This window comes from Cyprinus carpio, chromosome A4 (assembly GCF_018340385.1).
Source record: "Cyprinus carpio isolate SPL01 chromosome A4, ASM1834038v1, whole genome shotgun sequence".
In the NCBI taxonomy this organism is placed as follows: domain Eukaryota; kingdom Metazoa; phylum Chordata; class Actinopteri; order Cypriniformes; family Cyprinidae; genus Cyprinus; species Cyprinus carpio.
Window position 1 is genome coordinate 23,146,694 of NC_056575.1, and position 25,265 is coordinate 23,171,958.

The following is a 25,265-nucleotide window of genomic DNA, read 5'->3' on the forward strand; positions in this document are numbered from 1 at the left end:
CAGCATTAGTGCACAAATTTCCAAGGCACTGATTAGATTAATGAAATAAAAGACAAATCAAAAAAATGCATGTTCTATTGTTTTATTTTCATTTGTATTTTATTTAATTTAGTCTTCTTTCATAACTTGAATTATATTGCATTTATTACCTTTTTTTGTACTCTGTTCAGACTATATTCATTACAGGCTTTCACAAACAAACAAACAAACAAACCACACAATAAATATAAAGCAGTAACTGGGAAATACAACATTCCTGAACAACCAGTCTGATGTACATACAGTCACACACAATCACTGTGGTGCCGTTTTGCCAACTTGCACTCGTCTGTGCATTTCTGGGAGATGGCCTTCTTAATTACATTTGCTTCAACATTGAAATTTATTTTTGATGTAGCCTGTAAGAGAAAGAACAGAACGCAAGTTTAGAAAACATTACAATTACAAAGGAATGGTATTGGCCATCTATGTTCACAACAGAACTCCTCAAGACTGAGCCTAAAACTAGTTTTCTTGTTTTCTATTACATTTGATCTATATACAATATTAATAATTTATGTATTAAATCTTATACATTAGAATTCCTGTTCATGCTATAGTTAGTCATGGATTTAGCCACTATTGTATTGAGGTGAGTAGTTTGCAATGCATCCCTGGTTGCTAGCCAGAAGCAAAAAAAGAGAACATGCAGCGGTTAAAAAAAATCCTGAGCCTGAACTTTTTTTCCGGGGGCGGGGCGGGGCAACTTTAAGATTTGAAAGGATACTGTGGCAAAGTTATTGCTTTCTTTATCAAACTTCCTTTTTCATGAATATATGGTTGACCTGAAGAATGAAAGCTGTATCATACACTTGGAAAAAATTATGAGCTATATCACGCTTATCGACACTAGGGGTGTGACAATGCACAACTCACGAGATGAGACGAAATACAGATACTTGGTCCTAAAAACAAGAAAATATTTTAATACTGTTTTTAAGAAATTTTAAATGACAAAATATTTGTCTTTTAATTACAAAAGAGTAAAAACAATGCAGTTGTATTTTGAAATATTTTTAACTAATCTAGGGCTGTAACTAATGATTATTTTGTTAATCAAGTAATCTACTGATTATTTTGACAATTGAGTAATCTGATATTTAGTAACAAAAGCAGACCTAAGTGTAATCCAGGCTTTAATATGACTATTTATATATAAAACTAAACGATTAGGCAATAATAATTGGCTCAAATAAAATATCAAAGCCAAGAAATTACATGATTGTTTTAAACAACACTGTTAAAATACATAATGTAATATGCCTATACCTAATGAACATAACAAACTTAAGTACATTATGTATTAAAACAAATACCTGCAGAGGTCGCCAACAGCCTGGTGACATTTAACTTTACAGCGTGATTAAACGATGTTTATATCCATTTTATTTTAATCTTTGGCCACATGCAGAAACTTTTATTTTGAAATCGCGTATACAATACACGGCATATTTAGACATAGGTTGATGCAATAGTATTACAAATTCCTGAATATCTTAAAATATGGTAACCTGCCAAAACTTAATTTTCAGAAAATCATTACTTACTAATGATGTCAGAAAACTTTTTTCAGAATCAAGTTGAGGCTTGGCTGCTTTGTTTTTGAATGCATTGGAACATCTTCCACTGTAGCAGTGTGTTGCGAGAATGCCTCTTCCAAACACTGCCATCAAGAGGTCTTTTGTGGCTTTTTTGTGATCAGTCCATTTTACGTGGGCAAACTGTTCAGCAGAGATTGATGTGTTGGAGCCAATTCTTACCTGAAAACATTGAAACAAAAACAGAATTCTAAGGTGAGAACTCAGTAAATATTTTTATTTATGATGACACAGGCACGTGATCAGCTAAAGACAAAAAAAAGAAGAAAAAACAGCCCCCCCCCCCCCCCCCCTCCCACCCCCCCCACACACGCAAAAAAAAAAAATTCTCACAATTTTTTTCTTTATTAAGTAACTTACTGTTGCAAAAATATTGCAAAATATATACATACATAATACAACATACGCTACCGTTCAGATTAGGATCTGTACGATTTTTGTTTGTTTTTTTAAAGTGCCCCTATTATGGTAATTAAGGTTCCTAATTTTGTTTTGGAGGTCTCCTACAACAGGTTCACATGCATCCAAGGTCAAAAAACTATTTCATTTTCTCATAATATACATGACATATCACATTGTTTAGTATTTCTCAAACGACTCGATGGACGAATCAGTTTAAATCTTTAAATCCCTCTTTTCCGAGAGCCTGCCCTGCTCTGATTGGCCAGATTGCCCAGTCTGTTGTGATTGGTCTACTGCTTACACCGCAAGTCGAAAAAAAACAACCATTACCATATATGATGCAGCTCCGTGTGCTTCCTAAAGCTCAGCGATTGTACACACTGTAAAGACAGTAACTTGTATGTGGAGAGAATCTTCCTCCTACTAAGTTCTCTCTGAAACACACTGCTATAAAAATGGACTCTTCTCTAATTAATTCATAGAAAACCCTTTCTTTGAATGAACAAACATATATTTCAGGTCATTGTCTATTTGCTTACTTGCAGATTTTTTTCAGTGTATTTTCATTTGAACCATAATTGTTATTTTTAATTTGAATTATTAGAATTTTTCATTTTCTTAAAACTTAAAATCAGCAAGCTTTTATTTTGGCGGGATGCCAGCAAGTAAGTTTATGCGCATCCGGGTTTAACGCTGCCCAATTGTAGAGCGTCAGTGAATGAAATGTCACAGTTTTCATTGCTTTGAAATTTTTAATGGGTACCCTAGATTTACATTTAGTCATTTAGCTAATAAAGACTTATGCTTTCAGTTTAAATAGAAAATCTTATACAGTACAGTTTGTCGATCTAAAATGGTAATTCAAAACCACAACTCACAAACTTTGTAGCGTTCCAGGCAAATCACACAGAAAAATGCCAGAGTACAAGAAATAGATAGATGTAAAACAAACCAGCATGGCAGACTGTAAGGGGCTTATGCTTATTTACAATCATTTCTATAGCCAAAGGTGGTTACTCCTTGCTTATTTGATTCATTTATACAGTGAACACATGTAGTGTAGATACCTTTTTGCAGTTACCATTACTTCTAGACTCCTTTACATAAAGAGTCTGAAGAGAGGAACTCTGGGCTGGTATGACTGCAGAAGACTCTGAACTGCAGAGGATCAAATCTGAAGTGGGTCCAGCAGGAGTTCCCAATGTGTTTGGGATTGGCACAGTCATTAATGGAGTGCATCCTACAACAAAATAACTTTTTATAGCATTTGATTTGAAACAATCATTTACTCAGATTAAAAACTTTGCACAGGTTACCATTTTTTAAAAGTGTCAGAGTTTCCAAAAGAACACTCTTGATTTCTCTCAGTTCTGCAAGTATTTGAACATTAAATTCACTGTCACGGTTTCTAGATGTTACTGCCTCCCTGTTTGATTCCTAGAAAGGTAAAAACAGTTGTTAGCACAGTTTGTATGTAGTTATTAAAGGTGTAATTCACCGAAAAAATGAAAATCTGCTGAAAAATGTACTCACCCTCAGGCCATCAAAGATTGATAGAGTTTTTAAACAGATTTGGAGAAATATAGCATTACTTCACTTAGATTCTTATATAATTCTTACAAACATACATACAGCTTTTCACTTTACAAGACATTAATTGATGGCCAGGAATTGGTGGATTGGACTCTCATTCTGAGAGCACCCATTTACTGCATAGAATCGGTGAGAATTGGTGAGCAAGTCATGTAATGCTAAATTTCTCCCAAACAATCTCATCTACATCTTGGATGGCCTGAGAGTGAGTAAATTTTCAGGAAATGTTCATTTTTAGGTGAACTATTCTATTAAAATAAATGAAAAGTTAATCCTTGCTTTTACTAATTATAAAACAATTAAAGAGATAATTCAAGCAGAATTCCAGACAAAAGAAGAAATTTCAAAAAAGTTCATGCAGCTCTTTCGCATACAGTAACAATTAGAGGGTGTAACAATACACACACACACAAAAAAAGATGGTTCGGTTCATACCTCGATTTTGAAGTCACGGTTCGGTAGAGCAGGAGAAGAAAACTAAACAAAATTGCTTCTTCTTTTTTTTTTAAACAGTAGTTTACTGAACAAACTGTGTCTCTGTCTTTAAATTAATTCATATGTAGATCCAATGGGCCAGGGCTAGGCTGGGCAAGTTCGGTACGCTACGAAGGTATCGCGGTTCATACTGTTGGTGGTGTATCATGGTTTTTTAGTTCGGTTTGAATATTGTTACACCCCTAATAGCAATATACAGTTTACCAGAGGCCTAATGCTCAAGTTAATTTTACATTTTTACAATTTGAAGCAAGAGATAAAGACTTTACAGCATCACATATATGTCACTTTGTAGAAATAATCTTACTTTTTATTGATTATACTGCTGTAGAAAAGATCTGGCTCGTATCCTGTTTATGGTCTTTGCAGCAACCTGTTTGTTGACAGACTGTAGAGAATTATAAAATTACAAATATAATCTTCAAATTATCTGCAAGTGGCAATCATCTGGGTATTAATACCAATAGCTTATGTACTGTATAGGGATGCAAAAAAAAAGCATTAAAAATGGATTAATAGTTTATTAGTAATTTTGTATCCTTTTGCTTTGAATTCTTAATGCAAAAATGCATTCATACGTATGCCAAAATGCATACAAAAAAAACATTATTGAGCAAATAAACTTAATAATTGATCAAACGAAGTCCTTATTTCTAATGAAATGTCTTCAAGTAATTTCAGGTTTCGGAGGTTGCTTAATTTTTATACTTTTTATATTCCATTGCATCTTAATACTTTTTATAGTGCGTATTTATACTCAAGCTCGATTTACAAAGGTTCCATTATTATTATTATTATTATTATTATTATTAATTATTACCTGGCTATACTTTTGAATCTGGTCAGTAACTAAAATTGGTTTATTTTTTTTCAGTCACAGTCTAGCGAAACCTCTAATTACAACCAACATTGTGAACATGAAAAATGAGATATTGAGCTCAATTAATGCTTCCTTCAAATGCTCTTGGAATTATTGTAAATACTATATCTCCCACACTAAAGCGACTCCTGCTGGCAGAAAGTGAATTTGCATATATATTGTGCATATATATTTTGTGCTGCCACAAATAGAGTGTAAGGCTGTGGGAAACACTGCATTAATATTGTGTTAGATTGTTATTTTGACACAATATTGTCTGAAATTACCACCACATACACAAAAATCCTAAGTTACCTCATATTCCTCACTGCTGGAGCTCTCCGACAGTATTCGGCGGTATTTTTTGCGCTGCCCTCTCCCTAATTGTTCTCCATTTCCTTTAGGCCCAGTCCTGTTGATGACCGTATTTAGCTGCTTCAGCATTGCAGATCTAGTTCCTTAAATTATAAATAGTAATGATTATCAAAGTTTGCATCAACTGTATCACAGAACTGACATATTACAAACATATTACAAATACATAACGTTACTTACCAATGTTTAAAATTTTTGCAGGGCTTGACTCATCTTCGTATGAAACGTCACATATACAACCAATTTCACAGCAGCCATGTATCATTTTATTGATTGGAAGCACATCCCATTTTGGGGGGTCTTCGATCCATTGTATCAGCATGAACCTCATTTTCTAAATAGGATTTTAAAAAAAAATCTTAAATTCTTCAGCATCAGTATTCTGACACTGTAGCAGTACTCTTAAAAGGAAATCTTCCTACCTTTTTAACCCCTAATAGGAACAGGTCTACCTGTTAGGGTTAAAAAAAATGAACAAATATGTCCTTTTAAGGGTACTGCTCCAGGGACAAGTTGTTGTACCCCAAAAGGTTCGATTTTGGCCCCCTTTTTCTGCATATAGCCTATACATCCACAAAAATTTCTGAAACCACAAGTCCATGGAAAATAATTAAATGTTCTCTCTTTCACTGTACCTTCACTTCCCTTATCCTTTTCTTCATTTTCCCTAATATCTCTGCCCCTCTCCCATCAATCCTGCATTAATTTGATCCAAAGTAATATTGAGAAATATTTTTACTATTTTAAACAACTGTTTTCGATTGGGATATATTTTAAAATGTAATTTATTTCTGTTATCAAAAGCTGAATTTCCAGCATCAGTACTGCAGATTTCAGTGTCAAATGATCCTTCAGAAATCATTCTAATATGCTCATTTGCTGTCCAAGAAACATATTCAGCTTTGAAATCACAGGAATAAATAACATTTTAAAATACTATCAATATATGCTGCTGTCTGCTCTAGCTCCCCCTCCCTGTACAATACGTCCATGTGAACATCTGTCTTTGATATTTTTTTATGTAACTTTACAATCGATATTGTTGTCCTTTAGCATAGCATTCTGAATGAGAATATTAATGAGGTGCTACTGATAGCCTAACAGATACTAGCAGTTTAATACTCAACTACGTTAATAAAGACAAAACTTTCTAGCGTATTTACAGATGAAATTGACCTGCACTTGAGGCCCTGAAGAGGTCAATGATGTAGCTATAATTCACTACTTCTTCTGACCGATTCATCTCTTTGATCGAGTACCGTGCAGCGGTTCTTTTCGGAACCGTTTGACGGAAGCGCAGAACACACGTGAAACTAACCGATTAATGATATTATTATTTATCTATTATCGAAAAAAAAAAAAAAACGCCCTGGTGCTTGTGCGTCTGAACTTTATGACAGCCTGTTGCTTGCTTTATCTCGGCAGAGATATGCTGACGAGCAAAGAACACAAGTTGTTTTCCTCTCATTTATATTCAAGCAAAGCCCCGTGAACTGAGGTTTACAGTAGATTTAGAACAGTTCAGGGGCTTTTCCCTCCGAAACGATGTTTAAAAACTGTTACTAAGCAACCAGCATTAGGATGTTAGGCCTTAACCGACAGCCACTGACGATCGTCTATTTCGATATTAATTGCAAAAATAACATTTAAGAAATGACTATATAGTTCCTACTTATGGTCTAAGTAGCTGACGAAGGTAAACCGTTAAACAATATCATAATATATATATTTTTTCTACGAAAAGCAGATAAGACTAACCAGATAAAAGTTACCGTAGTTACGCCACTTAACAAATAAATTTTACACAGGCAATATTTCTATATTGTGTCAAATACTGACATAAAGTAAGTAGTAAATATGTTAACTTACAATTGTCTGTCACCGCTGCTCTTTCAGAAACTCCTGTCGTCTCCTCTTCGGCTCCGAGTCGACCGTTGCAATTTGAGCAAGGAATGCGCACGCGCAATTAAATGTTCACGCCTACCAAGTGAGTTGTGGGCGGTGTTTTTTTTGTTTTGTTTTGTTTTTTAGATATTATTATTATTATTATTATTATTATTATTATTATTATCTTTTTATAATGTTGACTTGAGAAAGGTTCTGAAATTATTATTATTATTATTATTCACAGTGTAGTAGTTATGCAGGAAGTTACATACATATTTGATCTTTGCACAACAGTGACCACATGATTCAGCTGAAACAGAAGATATCCCTACAGTAAAATGAATGCACGACAAAGAGGTCCTTACAAAAGGTAGCCTATTTTTACAGCTTAACGTTAAGCAATACAAATTATACATTTCAAAAAATAATGAAATATACATTTTAAATAATAATGAGTACATTTATGGATATTGTAAGTCTTATACAATATTGTTATTGATATGATTATTTGTTTTTGTTGTAAAGAAAGTTTTTAAACCCTCTAACATTGTTCATTTACTCTAGTCACACTTGCATTGTTTGCACATCGGAGAAAAAATACAGAAAATACAAATAAATAAATAAAAATCTATATAAAAATAAAACTCTCTCTCTCTCTTTATATATATATACACGGAGTAAAAACTTTAAAAAATCCAATGAATTGAGGCACATAGGTGCCATCTGGTGAAAATAAATAAAGAAAATCATCTGAACTACAAGAAGCCTATTTATTTATTTATTTATTTAGAATTGTTCATATGCAGTGTCAGTTTTTACATCATGATTACAGTAAAAACATTTTGTAATCTGATTATAACATCAAAATTCAAAATTAACAAAAATGAACAGGAATGCTTGATCAGAACTTGATTTATCTGGCTATGATCTGATTTCAGTGACGCATTTAATGACTGTGAGGCGGACTGTGACTGATGCTTACGACTGACACTGCCCACACCTGCTGAGTCAGAGCCAGTTGCATTTAGTCAGTGTTTACAGTCGGTGTTTAAAATCTGTGTGTATGTATTTAAATATGTTTCAGTCAAAGGAAACTTTTAGTGTGTTGAGTTAAATCTTAGAATGTTTCAGCTAGTGTCTTACCAAGCTCAACTTACAATAAATAGTCTTAATCCCACTCTGTCTCTCTGTTTTGCACACTTAATGGTTCAGAGTTCAGCCCCATTCATAGCTCTGTGATTTTTCCCAAATGGGTGATTCTGATACTTTAGCAAGTGCCACAAAAGTCACCAAGGTGTGTGCCATTTCGATGAAGTAAAAATTGTAAAACTTTCTAAAACACAAAAATAACTAAACAGTACCAGAGGGTTAAAGAAATGTTATGACTTTACCATATTATTACTTGAAAGCACTGTCACATGTTAAAATAGAACTTGATTATATTACCAGGTTTTTGGATCCAGAATCGAGTTGTCCTCTTCCAAAGACAAGTCGATGGCGAAGAAACAACACTCCTCTTTACAATTGGGATGATGATACCCATCAGAATGACTCCCTTGCAGACAGTGAGGAAGATGAGGAATTTTATGATTCTGTTAATGAAATGGACCATGTCGAATATGAGTGGAGTGACACTCAGGGAGAAGTAGACTCTGCTATCGATGACACTGCTGACACAAATTCTGATTCTAATTCACAATTTGAAAAATTTGGGACACCTCTTTTCACAGGATCAGAGATAACAGTAGCACAGGCTGTACTTCTAATCTTGTCCTTTTCACTGAGGCACAGTTTAACAGCAAGTACTGTGGAAGACCTTTTAAAGCTCTTAAATGTCTTTCTCCCGAGTAGCAACATATTGCCACAGTCTCTCCACCTCTTCCGAAAACTATTCCATGATCCATCCGAGTCTCTAAATGTTCACCTTTTCTGCAAAATTTGCCGGTCACATCTTTCAAAGAACAACATGAATTGTCCAGAGTGTAATGAGATAAATGACCAACAAAAGAATATTGCAGAAGGCAATTTTTATATAAGTCTCTCTGTTGAGGACCAGCTAAGAGACATTCTACAACAAGAAGAGTGTGCATTTCAGTCAGAAGAAAATGGAACAAATGATGTGAGAAAGGGTGAAATGTATCAAACTCTCCCTAATTTCACAGCTAATGACATATCACTACTATGGAACTGTGATGGCATTCCAATGTTTAAGTCTTCACCTTTCTCATTGTGGCCCATCAGATGTGTAATCAATGAACTCCACCCAAATGTTCGTTTCAAAAACATGATACTCGCAGGTGTCTGGTTTGGGCGTGGTAAACCTGACATGTCCACCTATCTTAAGCAATTTGTGGATGACATTCTAAAAGTCAATTCACAAGGTCTGGAATGGAAGCACCCACATACGAAAACAATTGTGGTGTCTAAGGTTTTCCCTGTCGTATGCTCATGTGACGCAGTAGCCCGATGTGTGCTTCAAGGTATACATCAGTTCAATGGTGCATATGGATGTGGCCATTGCTTAAGTGAAGGAAAAACAGTGCCAAAGGGAAGAGGATATGCCAGAGTCTATCCGCCCACTGAGGCACAAAAAAGAACCCATGGCCATGTTATTGAATGTGGGCAGATGGCCACTGAGAATGATGTTGACCATGTTTATGGCGTGAAGACAGTATCACCATTAGTCCTTCTGAATCCCTCCACTGGTTTTGACATTGTGGACAGCTTTCCAACTGATTACATGCACTGTGTTCTCTTGGGAGTGACAAAGCAATTCTTGGACTTGTGGTTCAATAGCAAGTACCATGACAGCCCTTGGTACATTGGTACATCACATAAGCATGTGGATCAAAGGCTGCTTTCCATCAAACCTCCATCTGATATACCAAGAGTACCACGGACTGTGAAAGTAGCACAAAGGTGGAAGGCTGCAGAATGCCGAAGCTGGCTATTGTTCTACAGTGGACCTGTTCTGTACAAGATTCTTCCAACAAAATTTTTGAAACATTGGCTACTTCTAGTCACTGCTATTTTTTGCTTTCTTAAAGACACAATCACAGAAAGTGACTTGGCAGCCGCAACATTCAAGATAACAAAGTTTGTGCAGGAGATACCAATGACATATGGCTTGTGCCAAATGTCCTTCAATGTCCATCAACTCACACACTTGCCCTTCTCTGTCAAGATGTTTGGACCTCTTTGGTGTACATCTGCATTTTCATTTGAGGACCACAACCAAAAACTGAAGAGGTTGTGTCATGGAACAAATTACATTCCATCTCAAATTGCACGGCAATTCAACATACTTCAGTCAATTCCTCAACTACTGAAACAAACGATGACTAGCGCTGATGTCTCAAATAGGGTGGACAAACTTGTCAATGACTGGCTAGGTGTTTATCCTCTTGTTGCTAAGGCACAGAAGCTGGAAGGTCTCGTTTTGTTGGGATGTTCTCGACAAAAAGTCCTAAATCACAAGGACAAGTTCTTAATGCTTCCAGTCTGTGATCTATCTGAGAAAGATGAGTACTCTGCAGAGATATATAACAGAGCCATTGTAAACGGACAACTGTTAACTACAGAGCAATATGGAAAGGCGTACAAACACAACAGTTTTACAGTTCAACTTAGAAATGGTTGCATTGGAAAGATTGAGTCAATTGTAAATATCATACATGATCACAAAAACAATCCACTGATCCAAGTTCAGCTTTTACAAACTGCACCTGCTCATTTTGTGTCTGAAGGATCACCTTCCCATATAAAAGAAGTGGTGCCAACTGCAACAGTCATGATTGTGAAACCTCTGGAAGTTGTCCGCAAGGTTGTGCACATAAGCTTCAAAAAAACATGCTATGTTGCATTACAACCAAACAACATAGAGCTAGACTGATATACAGTATAGGCCTAGCACAGAGCTCTGATTTGAGTTTTGATATTTTCATGGAACCTTAGCTGCACGGTGTTACTGCAACTGCAAATTTCATTTAAATTGTATTTATATTCTATATGGATCTGTATAAATGTATATAATTTCTAAAGTGAGATGATTAAAATGAAAATAATGTATAAATGGCTACAACAATTTATTGTTACCTAGAAAAACAGCACAACTTATGCAAACATTTTACTGTCAGCATAGCATATGCCAGCTTTAAATAAAAAAAATAAACTGTTTGTGTCACGTTGTGGTGCAGGAGAGAAGCACGAGGAAGAAGATAAATAGCAAGTCTATAATAATCCACATCGAGGTAATTCACAACAAGAAAGTAGCAACACATTTATACATCAACAAGACCAGACAACTAAACAGAATGTAACTTATAAGGGGAACGTTAATGAGGATAATGACATAATGCACCTGAACATAATGACACAATTAACAGGAGACAGAAACTAGGTCACACAGAGCACATGGGGAACGAAAACAGTTTTAGGGTGTGACAGTATGTTTGATCAGTTGTGTTAAATTATTTTACAATACAGATTTAGATTTTTACAGCATGATCTCTCTCTCTCTCTCTCTCTCTCACACACACACACACACACACACACACACACACACGATGTTATTCTAAAAAAAAGTTACTCTAAAAAGTAATTCATTAAATAATTCATAGAATATGAATAAAAGATTCTAAGTAAGATCCTAAAAGACACAGTGAAATTCCATTAAAATAAATCAGTATGACCAATAGGATTAAGAATCCAATAAGATCCTACAGGACAAAGTGAAATTCCATTAAAATAAATCGTAATGTCTAATAGGATTCTAAAAACCCAGTAAGATCCAACAGGACAAAATGAAAATCCATTAAAATAAATCAGAATATCCAATAGGATTCTAAGAATCCAATAAGATCCTAAAGGATAAACTGAAATTCCAATAGGATATTTTGACAAGGGAAGAGCCCTAATGGAACGGACGCTGTTCAGTGAAGCTATGTGAACAACACAAAAAAAACCCGCAGCAGACGTGAGTGAATTCATTCGTGTTGCTAATCTATTCACAATATAACGTTAAGTTGGCCGAATGGTGAGAGAAGTAGGTTTTAGTTTCACTATCTCAGCACTGATGTGATGATCCGTTAAAGCATGTCACTGCAATGACGGACATTGACCGGGAATTCACAGTATAATAACTGAACGGGGCTTGTCATCATAAATCGATTATATTTAGGTGTTTTGGCAACTTCAGTGTAGTGATTTATTGCAACTTCAGGAACGTTTACTGCATTCTTACCTTCGAGAGATAACTTATTGATGTGTGATGATGATCACCAGTGTTGCCAACTTCTTTCAAAGGAAAGTAGCTAAACCCCGCCTGAAAAGTCGCTAAATGTCGCTAGATGACGTCATACGTTAATTAGCATATTCATGACGTAAGTGCGTCGTATTTTCTTGCCTCCCTGTGCTTACACACTGCATTTTAATGCAGCCAAATTCGCAATAAAACTGTTTTTATTATTATATTTTAATGTTTCTGTTTACAAACAACGGAATTAATTAATGACTGAAACGCGGTCCATTAAGTCTATAACCATCTCTCAAAGATATTAATCTGCACTAAAATCCTATTCACGACATTGTCTAATGAAATCAAATACACATATGATTAAGACAATGGTTGTGCTGTGATTTCGGCTATACTCGCATGTAAAAGAGTTAGAAGCAACAGAATATATTATTTTAACTGAAAGTGCTGCTCCTCTCTGCGCTCGCTAAACAGAGCAGATGCAGAGAGAGATGTGTGTGTGCGCTGGAAAGAGAGACCTCGCGCTCGTGCGGTAGTACCAGACAGTCTCAGAGACTAAATAAGGTTTGTCCAAGAAAGTCGCTAGATTTGTCGCTAGTCGCTTTTTACGAAAAATGTCGCTAAGGGGGTCTGAAAAGTCGCTAAATCTAGCGACAAAGTCGCTAAGTTGGCAACACTGATGATCACTGAAGCAGCTCCTGTGCTTTCGGTGTGAGAGCGGAACATTTTCCAGCCGCGCCAGCCGTATTGATTGGCCAGGCTCGTGACTCCCAACAAATCAGACGGACGATGGGCGGGGCTTAGTCTAGGCCACAGAGCGGTGCGCTCTGACTGAGGTGGCTGGATCAGATCGCGCATTTCAAAATAAAATGGTTTTATCGGCAAATCGGTTTTTGAAATTGGCCGATGCCGATAACAATAAAAATGCTTAATATCGGCCACGCCGATAATCGGTTGACCCCTATTTTGTATACTGGTGAACATCTCCTCCACCAGGCCAGAGGCTCTGATGTGCGGGGTAAGAGTGGCTCTGCAAGGTAGGCCCACATCTCCATCATAGCATCAGAGGTCTTAGAAGAGGAAGCAGAAGGCCTCAAGCTTGCTACCCTCTCATCAAAGTCTTCCCAAAACATGCCCCCTGCACTGGCAGTCGCACCAGGATCTGAAGTATTCCTCCTCACTCTGAGCTGGGTTAATAGGTGCTGCAGCTGCTGTAATCCGCTTTTCTCTTTCTTCTGCTGCCTGGTGATTGACAAAAGCTTGCTTTTTGAACCTTGGGTCCAGGCAAGGAGCATCAGCAAGCTTTTCAATGTGTTCTACATTGCCAAACCTCCTAGTCATTTCTGACATCAGGGCATCCACTAGTTTTTTAACAGGGTCAAAGCTGGAGGGATTTCTTTGATATCGGGCAACAATCCTCTGAAGACCTCTTGCCATCAAAATGACTTTGGATGCAGTCACAAACCTATGAAGAATACAAATTGTTTATAAATAAATTATAACAAAATAAAAATCAGTACTCTGATCAGTACTTCTCTGTAAAAAAAAAGGCTACAGAAAAACATGCATCAATATATAAACGGTATAAAATGTGGTTTTAAAACGAATAATAATAAAAAATGTTCTAAAACTAAGTACTTTTCTGCACTCACTTCTGTGGTGACCTCCTCAAATGGCTTAATAATGTCCAAGATTTCTCTGGAAATTTTCCATTCCTCTGGCGACAAGGTTGGCAGAGATGCATTAGTTAGTGCCAGGGTGGAGATGATTGTATCTTTGATTTCAGTAAATCTTTTCAACATGTAATATGTTGAATTCCACCTTGTGGCCACATCCTGTTTTAACCTCAATGGCTCTTGACCCATCTGTTTTTGTGTGGCCTTGAGCTTGTCTGAAGCAACTGTACTTCTATGGAAGTATTCAACTATTGTTTTGACCTTTTGCAATATTGCTTGGTCCTCCTTCAATGCAGCTCTGACAATGAGGTTCAGCATATGGGCGAAACAAGGTATGAGGTCCCAGTGGAGATGGTCTTTCAGGGCTGAAATAATGTTGCTGGCATTGTCTGTGACACAAGCTACAATTTTGTCACCCACAGTCCCACACCCCATTCATTTGTAACCCTTGTCAGCTCACTTGTCAGGTAAGCAGCAGTGTGTCTGTCTGTCAAAACAAAGCAGTCCAGGAGATAGGAGGTCATCTGAAAGTGGTCAGATCTTTTTCATAAAGTATGGTGCTAGAACACCATTAATCATTTCTGTGTACTTTGTCCTGTGCATTTTGAAATGGGTAGCAGCAGTGGATTCTGAGAAAGCAGCTCTACATGCTTCTCCAATGTCATCACATGCTAGCATGGAACAGTGTTCAGCGTGCCAGCCTTTTTAGCAGAGTCAATTGTTTTAAGCATAAGTGGCAGTTTTTTTGGGTGGAACTATCATAAGGCTTTGCCTTTTGAGTGTGTTTTTGAGTTGTTTTGTGTTTCTTTACATCGCTAAGTTTGGCGTAGAAATCAGCCTTACAATACAGACAGTATGCCTGTGTATTATCTCCAATAAACGGCTTTTACCAGTCTTTGAATTCAGGGTTTGATTCCCACTCCTTTCTGTATTTTTGAGTGTACAGTTTCGACATAATGAGCTAGCCAGCTAGTTTAGCTTATGTCACAGAGAGGCACAAACACACAGTGGATGAGAGTAAGTGACTGAGGCTGGGTGAGTCAAAAAAAATGCAGCGATTTATTTTTGTTTAGTGATTTAATTCTTTTAGACAAAGAACATTTTACATTTTACATCCCGTGCTGAATGTAAGCCAGGGTGGGATCAGCCAGTGGCGGCTTCATGGCAGTTTGCGCACATGATGCGCCGCCGCGCGATTCATTTGCAGTCTGGACACGGAGGGGTGAACATCTCCTGCTCTGACTGCAGCAGCGAGGGGCTGCTGCGTGAGGACTGGGCCGCCTGTGAGTGCTTTGGGATGGGGGTGGGGCCCACGGCAGTACCCGCTGCACTTTGAGAAGAGTAAGAACGATATGTGGTTTCACGTCAGAAGTCTCCAAAAGTCTCCAATGACAACAGAAAAAGTCGTTAGATTTGTCGCTAGTCACTTTTTTGAAAATGTGTCGCTAGAGGGGTCTGAATACTCGCTAAATATAGCAACAAAGGCGCTAAGTTGGCAACACTGCATCCAAAAGACGGTGCTTTTTGTCAGTATAGGGTCCCCGTCACTACACTGAGGAGTTAGGACCCACACAGACCACAGGGTGAGCAACCCCTGTTAAGTGTGAATGCAATGACTGAAGGTCAGGAATTTCCCTGATCTCTCTGATGATGAGTGCTATAGTTATGCTGATTGGATTAGAGCTCCTGAACGTTTGTATAACTGCTTACATCCTTTGCATACTTTTGGGTCATGATCTGAGTGCTTTGTCTTCATCTGTGAAAACAGCCTCCTGAAATCTGTATAAACTACAGTGATTCACTGCTTTATGACTGCACACATTTGATGAATGCAGATTCACACCATCTCCTGATCTCCACATCCGAGTTTCCTACATATGTAATCGGATATTGTAGGTATTTAGTTCTCAAAACTTTAACTTCACTTATATCATAATGAATACTTCTTTACCCCATGGGTATATAGATACATAATCTGGGGAAATGTAGAGACTTAATCACCGTTTAGAAGAAAGCATAAATGCTTTGCAATTGGGTATAATAATTGCAAGCAGTTTATACTTACATTACATTTAAGCCAGAAACTTTTGAAAAAAGCCCATTGGTAGTGATAGCTTTTGGAATCTGTGATTCATTGCTGAAAACTCCAAGGTTTCTGGCTGTCCTAGAAGGAGTTATGGTTGACAAACCAAGCTGTGTAGAGAAGTTGTGATGAAGTGCTGGGCTGGCTGAGATCATGAGCAGTTGTATCTAAGCAAGGTGGAGTTGAAGGTGATGGTCATTCATCCAGCCAGAAATGTTTGTCAGACAGGCTCCAATGTGAACAGCTACCATCTGATCATCTGGTTAGAACGAGAAGTAGAGTTGAGTGTCATCAGCATAGCAGTGAAAGGAATAGCCATGTTTCTAAATGACACATGTTAATGATGACATGTAGATTGAGAAGAAAAGTGGTCCAAGCACTGAGCCCTGATCTGGTGGTTAACCATGTCAAAAGCAGCAGACAGATCCAGCAAGATGAGTACTGAGGATTTGGAAGCTGCTTTTGCTAGTATCAGCCTGCCAGGACATCTGGCTATATAAGCAGGTGTTCGCCACAGGATTCTAAGATTTCTTTTCCTTCAGCGACGACTCTACGTCTCTATGCTGATCCGAAGCTACTCGCCGGCTTGAGCGACCGGCTGCGAGCGAGCTCACGTCAGCCCAGATCCCGCGTGCCTCGCTCTCGCTTCAGAGAGAGTATTCTCCTGTCCTTTTCTCCCAGTCTGATCAGCGTCCCTTTGCTGGTGCGTGTGACCTGATCTCATTCGGGGGAAGTGAGGACAAGCTGCTTGATGACAGCATGTCATTAGCAGCTTCGGATGCAGAGGAGCTGTTGAGCTCGGTGACTGACCCCACCCCCCTGCTATTGTGAATTGGTATGGCATGAGAATTGAACCTGCAACCTTTTGGTTATGAGTCTGACTCCCTAACCATTAGGCCAAGACTTCCCAATTTGCGATGCAATAACTTCACTCTGATTTAGAATGCACCTTATTAAGGTGATCACTTGTTGTCTATAAAGACTTATCTTCTACCATTTTTGTTTGTGCCTGACGAATACCTGATGGTCAAAATGTTGTACCAATAAATTAATTGGGAGCAGTCTTATTAGTGTGTGGACAATTTTTTGTTTTGTAGGTTTGAATGTCATAACATCCGTTACAACTATCATTGTTTTAATTGACAGTGTTCAGATATACCTTCTGTTGTACTCTTGAATGTGAAACTGATGTCTCTAATAATGAGTGCTATAGTTCTGCTGAGCGGATTAGTCTCCTGATCTTCACATATCTGAGTTTCCTACAGGCATAACTAGATATCATAGGTATTCTTTACTGAAATCAGAACACTAATAAAATTTTAATCAGTGAACCATATTCCTTTAAATGGCCAAATAAAAAAATAATAATTAAACAAAATTTTTGATATAAAAAGAACATTAACACTGAAATTAATAAGAAAGCATTTTAATCAAAATATTCCTTAAATGGCCAAATAAAAAAATAATAATTAAACAAAATTTTTGATATAAAAAGAACATTAACACTGAAATTAATAAGCTCTAACCAACCATATAATCCTTTCCATCCAATCCTTACAGAAGTCAGATTTGTTCATTTTCACTGTGTATCTGTTATTGGGCTAATAAGGGGAGGAAATGCGGTTTGTACATTGGTTTTCAATAATTGAAATCTGAAAGCTTAAACTTTTTTATATTATAGAATCGCATTTTAGCAAAGATAATTTACTGCCAATTTTAATAAAGATAATCTGGTTAAATATAAATCACATTTCAGAAGAAATTATCTGAACCATTTTATTCAGACAGTCAAAATCAACTGTTTTAAACCCAATCCTTCACAGACCTTTAATGAAATCAACTTTAACCAAATAAAGCTGGAATTTGATTTATTGCCTTTACGTTCCCTAATTTAAGGGCTAGATCTCTCTGCAACCACAAATTAATTTTGATATACAAATTCTTTATGAGTTTGAAATATTCTATAATATTTTAATAGTTCTTTCAAATCTTGTAATTTGAAGACCAAGAGACTGAAATTCTATTTGATTGAGAATATCACAAATGCTCTGTAGATTATCATGAATTGAAAACACTTCACAATTCCACATTTAGATATAAGAGTAAATTTAAGCTCAATGTTATTAATAACTTTGGGCTTTTTTTATGCTCTGCAATTCATTCTTTAAATTCATCCGACACTTTAGTACTTATATTTGATTTCTAATGAAATGTGCTATCAGTTTTAGGGAACAGGACTTTTATTTTGGTCTGGCGATATGACGTCATAAGGCGGCGCTGCGCTTCTGTGATTCTGCTGAAGAAAGGTGTGTGCTTTTAATCATTTAAAATGTTTAAATCAATACAACTCGTTAAGAGACTTGTATATAAAATCGCACTGTAATCTAATATGAATTAATATTATTTTGTATGAGTAACAAAAAAAGTGCGTCTCATTTTGACACCTTATCGTGAATCAGTTCATCATAAACGCGAATTCAGTCACCGGCAGGTAGAGATGTGAGAAACGGCTTTTCGAAACTTTAGAGTAAATTGAATTAATTGCTTATCTAAATCATTGACTGTTTTGAATCGCTCGGATCAGCGCGCGCTGACGATGCCTGCTGCTCAAAGCAGTGTAAAAGCAGCGAGAACAACAAACAATTGTAATGACAAATTTTACAAACCAACTGCAAATGTTTTCATGAATTTAGTGTTTATGTGTTAAATGTGATCTACACGCTATCAGCAGATACCAAACATAAATCTTAATACATATGAACCTTAGTTATAATTTGTCATTTTATTAATTTGAGTGCTAGTTTTGGTTGTCTTCGTCTGTTCAGGTGATGTAAGTCCATTAACTCTAACTCTGACTAACTCCCTTACTAGTGTGCTGACTACTGAACTAGGAAGCTGATTAATACCCACCCAGAGATTTAGTTAGATTTTTTTTTTTCTTTCTGTTAATTATTCTCATCTTAAACAGGACAAAGTGTCCAAACACACAGGAAAAACTCCTGCTGAAGGAACTGAGATCCACGTGACACACTGTTATAAAGATGGCGTTTATTAAAGAGGAGAGTGAAGATGTAAAGATTGAAGAAACATTCAGAGTCAAACATGAAGACACTGAGGAACAAACAGGTTGGTTTTCATTCTCACTCATTATAATGTCCAGGGGCCTCGTATAAAACATAATGTAGATTTCATCAAATGTCAGATTATGAGAAACAAAATACTGGAAACACAGTAACATTGGAGGAATCCAGGCACTGCTACTTACCTGCACAATACTATCACAACGGTGAAGCATGATAGTGCCAGCATCATGCAGTGAGGATGTTATTTAGTGGCAGGCACTGGAAGACTCGTCAGGGTAGAACAGGGGTGTTCAAACTCGTATCTGGAAGACCACTGTCCTCTGAAGTTTAGCTTTAGTTCGCCTTAACAAACCTGCTTGGAAGTTTCTAATACAAGGAATGCTGCCTTCACGTGCTATCGGGATTATCATGAATACAAGTTTCCTGGCCATAAACTTTAAACATGGAGGAGACAACGATTGCTGCTAACAATTCTATTTTTATTAGTTTTTTTCCACAGTCACTATATCACCTTTTCATTAAAGTAGTGCATATTTGTATATATGAGGCAATCATTTATAGCATCTTGTATGTTTTTTAAACAGTGAAATAAGCATGTATTTGACCAAAATTCCAGAATCATTAGCAAGCCTGACTATCTAGTGCGATCTCAAAAAATTTGAATATCATGGAAAAGTTAGTGGAAATGAATGAATCTAGAATATAAGAAAGTTTGCTTTTTTGAATTAAATTACCAAAAATAAAGAACTTTTCCATGATATTCAAATTTTTTGAGATGCACCTGTATATGGTTGTCAACCAGTGGGATGCTACATTTTATTCTTTACTGCAACAAAGCACTTGAAATACCGTTATCACCGCGGGGCAGGGGCATTACCTCTTTTTCTCGCTTTCCTTTGCTTTTAAATAGCTTGTAAAAGTGGCGTGCACATTTTACTTTCACTTTCAAATAGCAGCAATTCCGCGTAAAGCAATGGTTCATTTTTAGTTCGTATGAATTTTCCCTTCTTTTCCTCGCTTTTAAATAGCTTAAATTTCGTATTAGGGGCAGTTCAGCATCAATTGCTTGAATGCAACAACAAAATACAACATTAAACTCACTTTAGCCTATATACAAAACATAGAACTTTTATTAACAAAAAAAAATAAAAATACACCATGCTATAGGGCAGGCTATGCCTAATATAAAATAACAAGTAACTTACATAAAGTTTAAATAGGTATACCAAATTGGAAATAGGCTAAGTAAACGTACAATTTATAACCAAATAAATAAGAAACATAGAACATTTATTAGCAAAACGAGTAAGAAATCTTGGAGGCCTGGAATACACCTTGATGTCAAATAAAATAAATTATACCAAATTTTAATAAAGTAAAAATCAGCAAACAATGTGGAACCAATTAAATAAGATACAAATTAGAAACACCTTAAGCCGAGTTCAGACTGCACGATTTTCAAAGTAGTCGGGTCACTGTTCTTTTCACACTGCATGACTATCTTGGCCAGCATTCAGTCGCTGCTGTGTTCACACTGCACGATGGATCGGCGACAGAAGGTTTCACACTGCATGACTTTACAATAGGAAGAATCGCCGACAACTCTGTCTGGCACGCAAACTACGTTTCACAACCAAACACACGTGAGATGTGACAAGGGAAACAACGCGATATCACGTGTGCAAGACACTTTTCACACAGCATGATTTTTAATCGCCGACAGGTCCAGATATTTAGCATCCCAAACAAATATATTGCCAATCTTTTGCATTTCGTTTTGAAACTAAATCATCAGATGTTTAAATTATCTTGTTGTGGTAATATTTCTTTAATAGTTCTATTTCTAATATTAAGTTTTCCTTATGAATTAGCATAACTGCACAACTTTTTTATAGTTAAAATCTTTAAAAACAAATATAAATCAAAAAAAAAGCACAACTTATTAAATAATCAAAACCTCAAAAAACAAATATAGTTAAAATCTTTAAAAACAAATTAAATTAGTTATACTTTAATTTCTTTCAATAAAAAGGAAATTGAGTAAGACCGTGAAAAAGGTATGTGGATGTGGATTAGTAATCTGGCCCCTTGGTATAAAGTAGAAAAAAATGAGGGTGCTCCTCACTATCAAAGTTGCCCATCCCTGATGTACAGTATGCGGAAAATGTGTTTTTGAACCTTATACCACAGAAACACATTCCATTACACCAAATGCACAACATAATATTCTTTTTAGTAGCATTATATGATCCCTTTAATCTGCTGTCAATGGGCTGCTCCAGGCTGTCTGCATGGACTCCACATAAGGAAAGCACCTAAGTACCAGACAGAGTTGCCCTTCCCCTTTCACATCTCGTGGGACTGATGGCTACTCATCTGAACAAATTTGATCAATGGACCTAATACTGAGCCCAGTGGCACTCCACACTTGTGTTTGATTAAATGTATGCATGCACATGAACAAAGTGTTAGCAGTCAGATTGATGAGACCTAAACAATTCTAATGCTTGACCACAAATGGAAACGTAATTTTCTAGCTATCCAATAGAATGTTGCCATCTATATAGTCGAAAGAGCTAATGCCATTGGAAGAAAGATGTAACTTTAATGAGTAAGTGTTAGATAAAATATTAGATAGACTATTTGTGATCTTGATGCTATTTGTCATAAACCGTGAACCACTGAGTCAACCCCTGTTGTGTTAGAGTAGCAGCAGCACAGGAGCAGACATAGAAAAACAGTGTACCACCAAAGCATTCTCAACTGTATTAAGAAAGATGGGTTATATTTATACAATACAGATTCAAGCAACAACAAAGAGGATGTATTGTATGCAAGTGTGAGTTCCTGTAATCATATGGGTGTGCCAGTGTGTCTAAGGCCTAGTCCTTGTTGTCTAGAGCCCCTTTCATACTGCGCGTTGATTCCAGAAAATTGCCGTAAAATTGCCAGACAGTGTTTCCCACACACAGACTTTACCTGGGTGGGTTGAACCACTCATTCAAAACTTACTATTCAACAAAACACCCTAATAACAGTGTAATTCACTAGGCAGTCAATGGGACAGTCACAAGCCTCCCGGTTTCAATCCAAAATATCTTAAATTGTGTTCCGAAGACAAACAAAGCTTTTACGGGTTTGGAACGACATGGGGGTAAATGATTAATTTTCAATTTTGGGTGGAGTAACCCTTTATCAGAATGAAATTACTGATAGGAATTTTTTTTTCCATCAGGTCCTTTCCATGTTCTGCCCATCAACCGCGAATCGCGGGCATAGGCTGTCGCTCGCTAATGTTATTGTCGTGTTTTGATGTATGCTTCAGACACTGGTCACGCCGAAGCTGTTCCCCATAGCGACCTCTAGAGGACGCAATTCGAAGTTCTCTCGAAAGGGAACTACATTGTCAACTAGATTGTGGTCCACAACAGCTTGAAGGGCGATTGAATGTCAACCCTTATGATTGTAGTAAGCTGCAGCATCTTCCTAGGGAGCAATTATAGGGATGTGGATACAGTCTATTACACCGACGCACAAAGGATACCCACATTCAGCGAACTCATTTAAAGTCTTTGAAGAGCTTCCCATCTGGGCAAAGAGATGAGACATTTTAAAGGTTTTCTTTTCAGTGTCGCTGTGACTTTGTGAACCAGTGTATAAACAGTAGACATCCCCACACCAAAAAAGACAACTGATTGTATGGTACTTGCCAGGGGTAGCATACAACCACAGAACAATATCCAATCTACAGCATGGTTCGAGGGGCTTTAACAAGTTGCAGAATAAACTCCAACGTTTTCTGTGACATTCGAAAGTGCTGCTGCCACTGACCTTCGTTAAAGTTTTCAAGGACATTTGACCAAAATACCGCCTCTTGAGGTCTTCGTAACATCCACAGTCTTCTCTCGGAAACACCCAGTTGCATGAGCCATGTAAAAAGAAATTTAGCATCCAATGGCGCCATGTTGATAGAGCAATACAAACAATTCAGCATTTCCTTCTTGCCGTTTTTTAAGCGGGCTAGCGTTTTAGACTAGTACATTACGTCACATCTCAATGTCACATGTCTTTACAGGATCTTTATGAGATGAGTGTGAATGCACAGAGACCGTAAAATCACTGGCAGTGTGAATTAACCAAAATCACATTACTCCTGTATTTTCTGGAATCTCTGTGTGAAAGGGGCTTGGGTGTGTCTGTGATGTGCGCATAACAAAAGCAAGTTACACTAGAGCAGTTTTACACAAGGACAGTCAATAATGAAGCATTGGAAATAAGAAAATATTAACCGTAAAGTTTCTGTGCAAAGATGGGGCTAAAAATATGACCAAAAAGACTCTATTATTTTGACTGTTTTAGTCATGCATGGCATTCTCCTTGGTCTGATAAATGCCAGATTTTTTGGTTTTGTCCTAAAGAAAGTTAAGAGTTATATTCAAGATGTTGCTGGCCCTGATGCTTTAATGCTTTCAGGTTGGTTTTGATGTCTGTTGCTTTGTGCTATTAAGCTGGTGTTTATTTGTATCTGTCTTTTTTTGCTTTAGACTTGATAGCACTGAAAGAGGAGAGTCAAGAAATGACTGAAGTGGAAGTGAAAGATTGGTGTAAGAAACATCATGATTTCATTACTGGAGGAGAATCCACACAGACTGAAAAGACTTCCTCAGAAAACAGAGCTCAGAAAAACAAATCTAACAGCTGTTTTACCTGCCATCAATGTGGAAAGAGTTTCTCCCAAAAACAAAACATTAAAGTCCATATGAGAATTCACACTGGAGAAAAGCCTTTCACTTGTACTCAGTGTGGACAGAGCTTTACACGTAAAGAAACCCTTAATGGACATATGAGAATTCACACTAGAGAGAAGCCTTTCAAATGCCAAGAGTGTGGACAGAATTTTACACAAAAAGGAAACCTCAATGCCCACATGAGAGGTCACTCTGGACAGAAGCCTTTCACTTGCATTCAGTGTGGACAGAGTTTTACACGTAAAGAAACCCTTAATGCCCACATAAGAATTCACACTGGAGAGAAGCCTTTCACCTGCCAACAGTGTGGACAGAGTTTTACACAAAAAGGAAATCTCAATGCCCACATGAGAACTCACACTGGAGAGAAGCCTTTCACTTGCAAACTGTGCCGGAAGAGCTACTCACGGAAAGAATGTCTGCAGACTCACTTGAGAATTCACATTGGAGAGAAGTCATTCACATGTATTCAGTGTGGAAAAAAGTGCATAGGTATAGTAAACTTTCATCAGCACATGAAAATTCACTCAAGCGAGAACTGTTTTGTATGTCTTCAGTGTGGAATGAATTTCATAGATGGGAAACAACTTGAGGATCATGTCAAAATTCACATTGGAGAGAAGCCTTTCATGTGCCATCACTGTGGGAAGACTTGCATAAACAAATCAATCCTTAAAGTTCACATTAGAGTTCACACTGGAGAGAAGCATTTCAGCTGCCCTTATTGTGGAAAGAGATTCACACAAAAACCAAACTTTGAAGTCCACATGAGAATTCACACTGGAGAGAGGCCTTTCACATGTCTTAGGTGTGAGGAGAGTTTCACATATCAAAGAGACCTAAAACATCATTTGCTAACTCATTGTGGAAAGCAATAGCAATGTTCCCCCGAGTGGTAAGAGAGTTACAGGAAACAACAGAAATAAAGTTCTTATTCATTCCGGACAAGGCCATCTAATTTTCAAAGTGTAATTAAAAAAAATCATCACACTTAAATATACGCATGAAAATGTTTTGCAGATGTAAGACAATTTTGACTATATTTTTGATGCCGTTTGAATACTGTAACAACAATAACAACTTTTTTTTTTTAAACAAAAATAATTCTTTAAATACAATTAAATAAATTCATTATGTTAATCTTTACAATAATACCTTAACCATGTAGAGTGA

General features: G+C 36.9%; 1 protein-coding gene and 2 long non-coding RNA genes across 4 annotated transcripts; 1 reads left to right on the forward strand and 2 right to left on the reverse strand.

Moving 5' to 3' along the window:
• Positions 1 to 1,619: 1,619 nt before the first annotated feature.
• LOC122139242 lies at positions 1,620 to 3,477 on the reverse strand. The gene is made up of 3 exons (XR_006156129.1): positions 3,356 to 3,477; positions 3,107 to 3,279; positions 1,620 to 1,799 (listed from the first exon to the last, which is right to left on the reverse strand). It is a non-coding gene; the product is annotated as an uncharacterized LOC122139242 (long non-coding RNA).
• Positions 3,478 to 4,440: 963 nt separating this feature from the next.
• Positions 4,441 to 11,137, reverse strand: LOC109080493. Its single transcript, XR_006157136.1, has 4 exons — positions 7,231 to 11,137; positions 5,542 to 5,695; positions 5,302 to 5,444; positions 4,441 to 4,515 (listed from the first exon to the last, which is right to left on the reverse strand). It is a non-coding gene; the product is annotated as an uncharacterized LOC109080493 (long non-coding RNA).
• Positions 11,138 to 18,517: 7,380 nt separating this feature from the next.
• Positions 18,518 to 25,035, forward strand: LOC109083506 (gastrula zinc finger protein XlCGF8.2DB-like). 2 transcript variants are annotated; one of them, XM_042744352.1, is made up of 2 exons: positions 18,518 to 18,567; positions 23,889 to 25,035. In XM_042744352.1, the coding sequence occupies exon 2, from the start codon at positions 23,921 to 23,923 to the stop codon at positions 24,968 to 24,970; it is 1,050 nt and encodes a 349-aa protein (XP_042600286.1). In that variant the 5' UTR covers positions 18,518 to 18,567; positions 23,889 to 23,920; the 3' UTR covers positions 24,971 to 25,035. The 2 variants fall into 2 exon arrangements, with proteins under 2 accessions (XP_042600286.1, XP_042600275.1); XM_042744341.1 differs by lacking the exon at positions 18,518 to 18,567 and adding an exon at positions 19,303 to 19,387.
• Positions 25,036 to 25,265: the final 230 nt, after the last annotated feature.

Excerpts from the sequence above, each read along its gene's own strand:
- LOC109083506 (XM_042744341.1), top strand. The coding sequence starts at position 19,303 with ATGGCGTTTATTAAAGAGGAGAGTGAAGATGTAAAGATTGAAGAAACA. Across the intron at positions 19,388-23,888 it reads AGACACTGAGGAACAAACAG|ACTTGATAGCACTGAAAGAG; the intron begins GTTGGTTTTCAT and ends TTTTTGCTTTAG.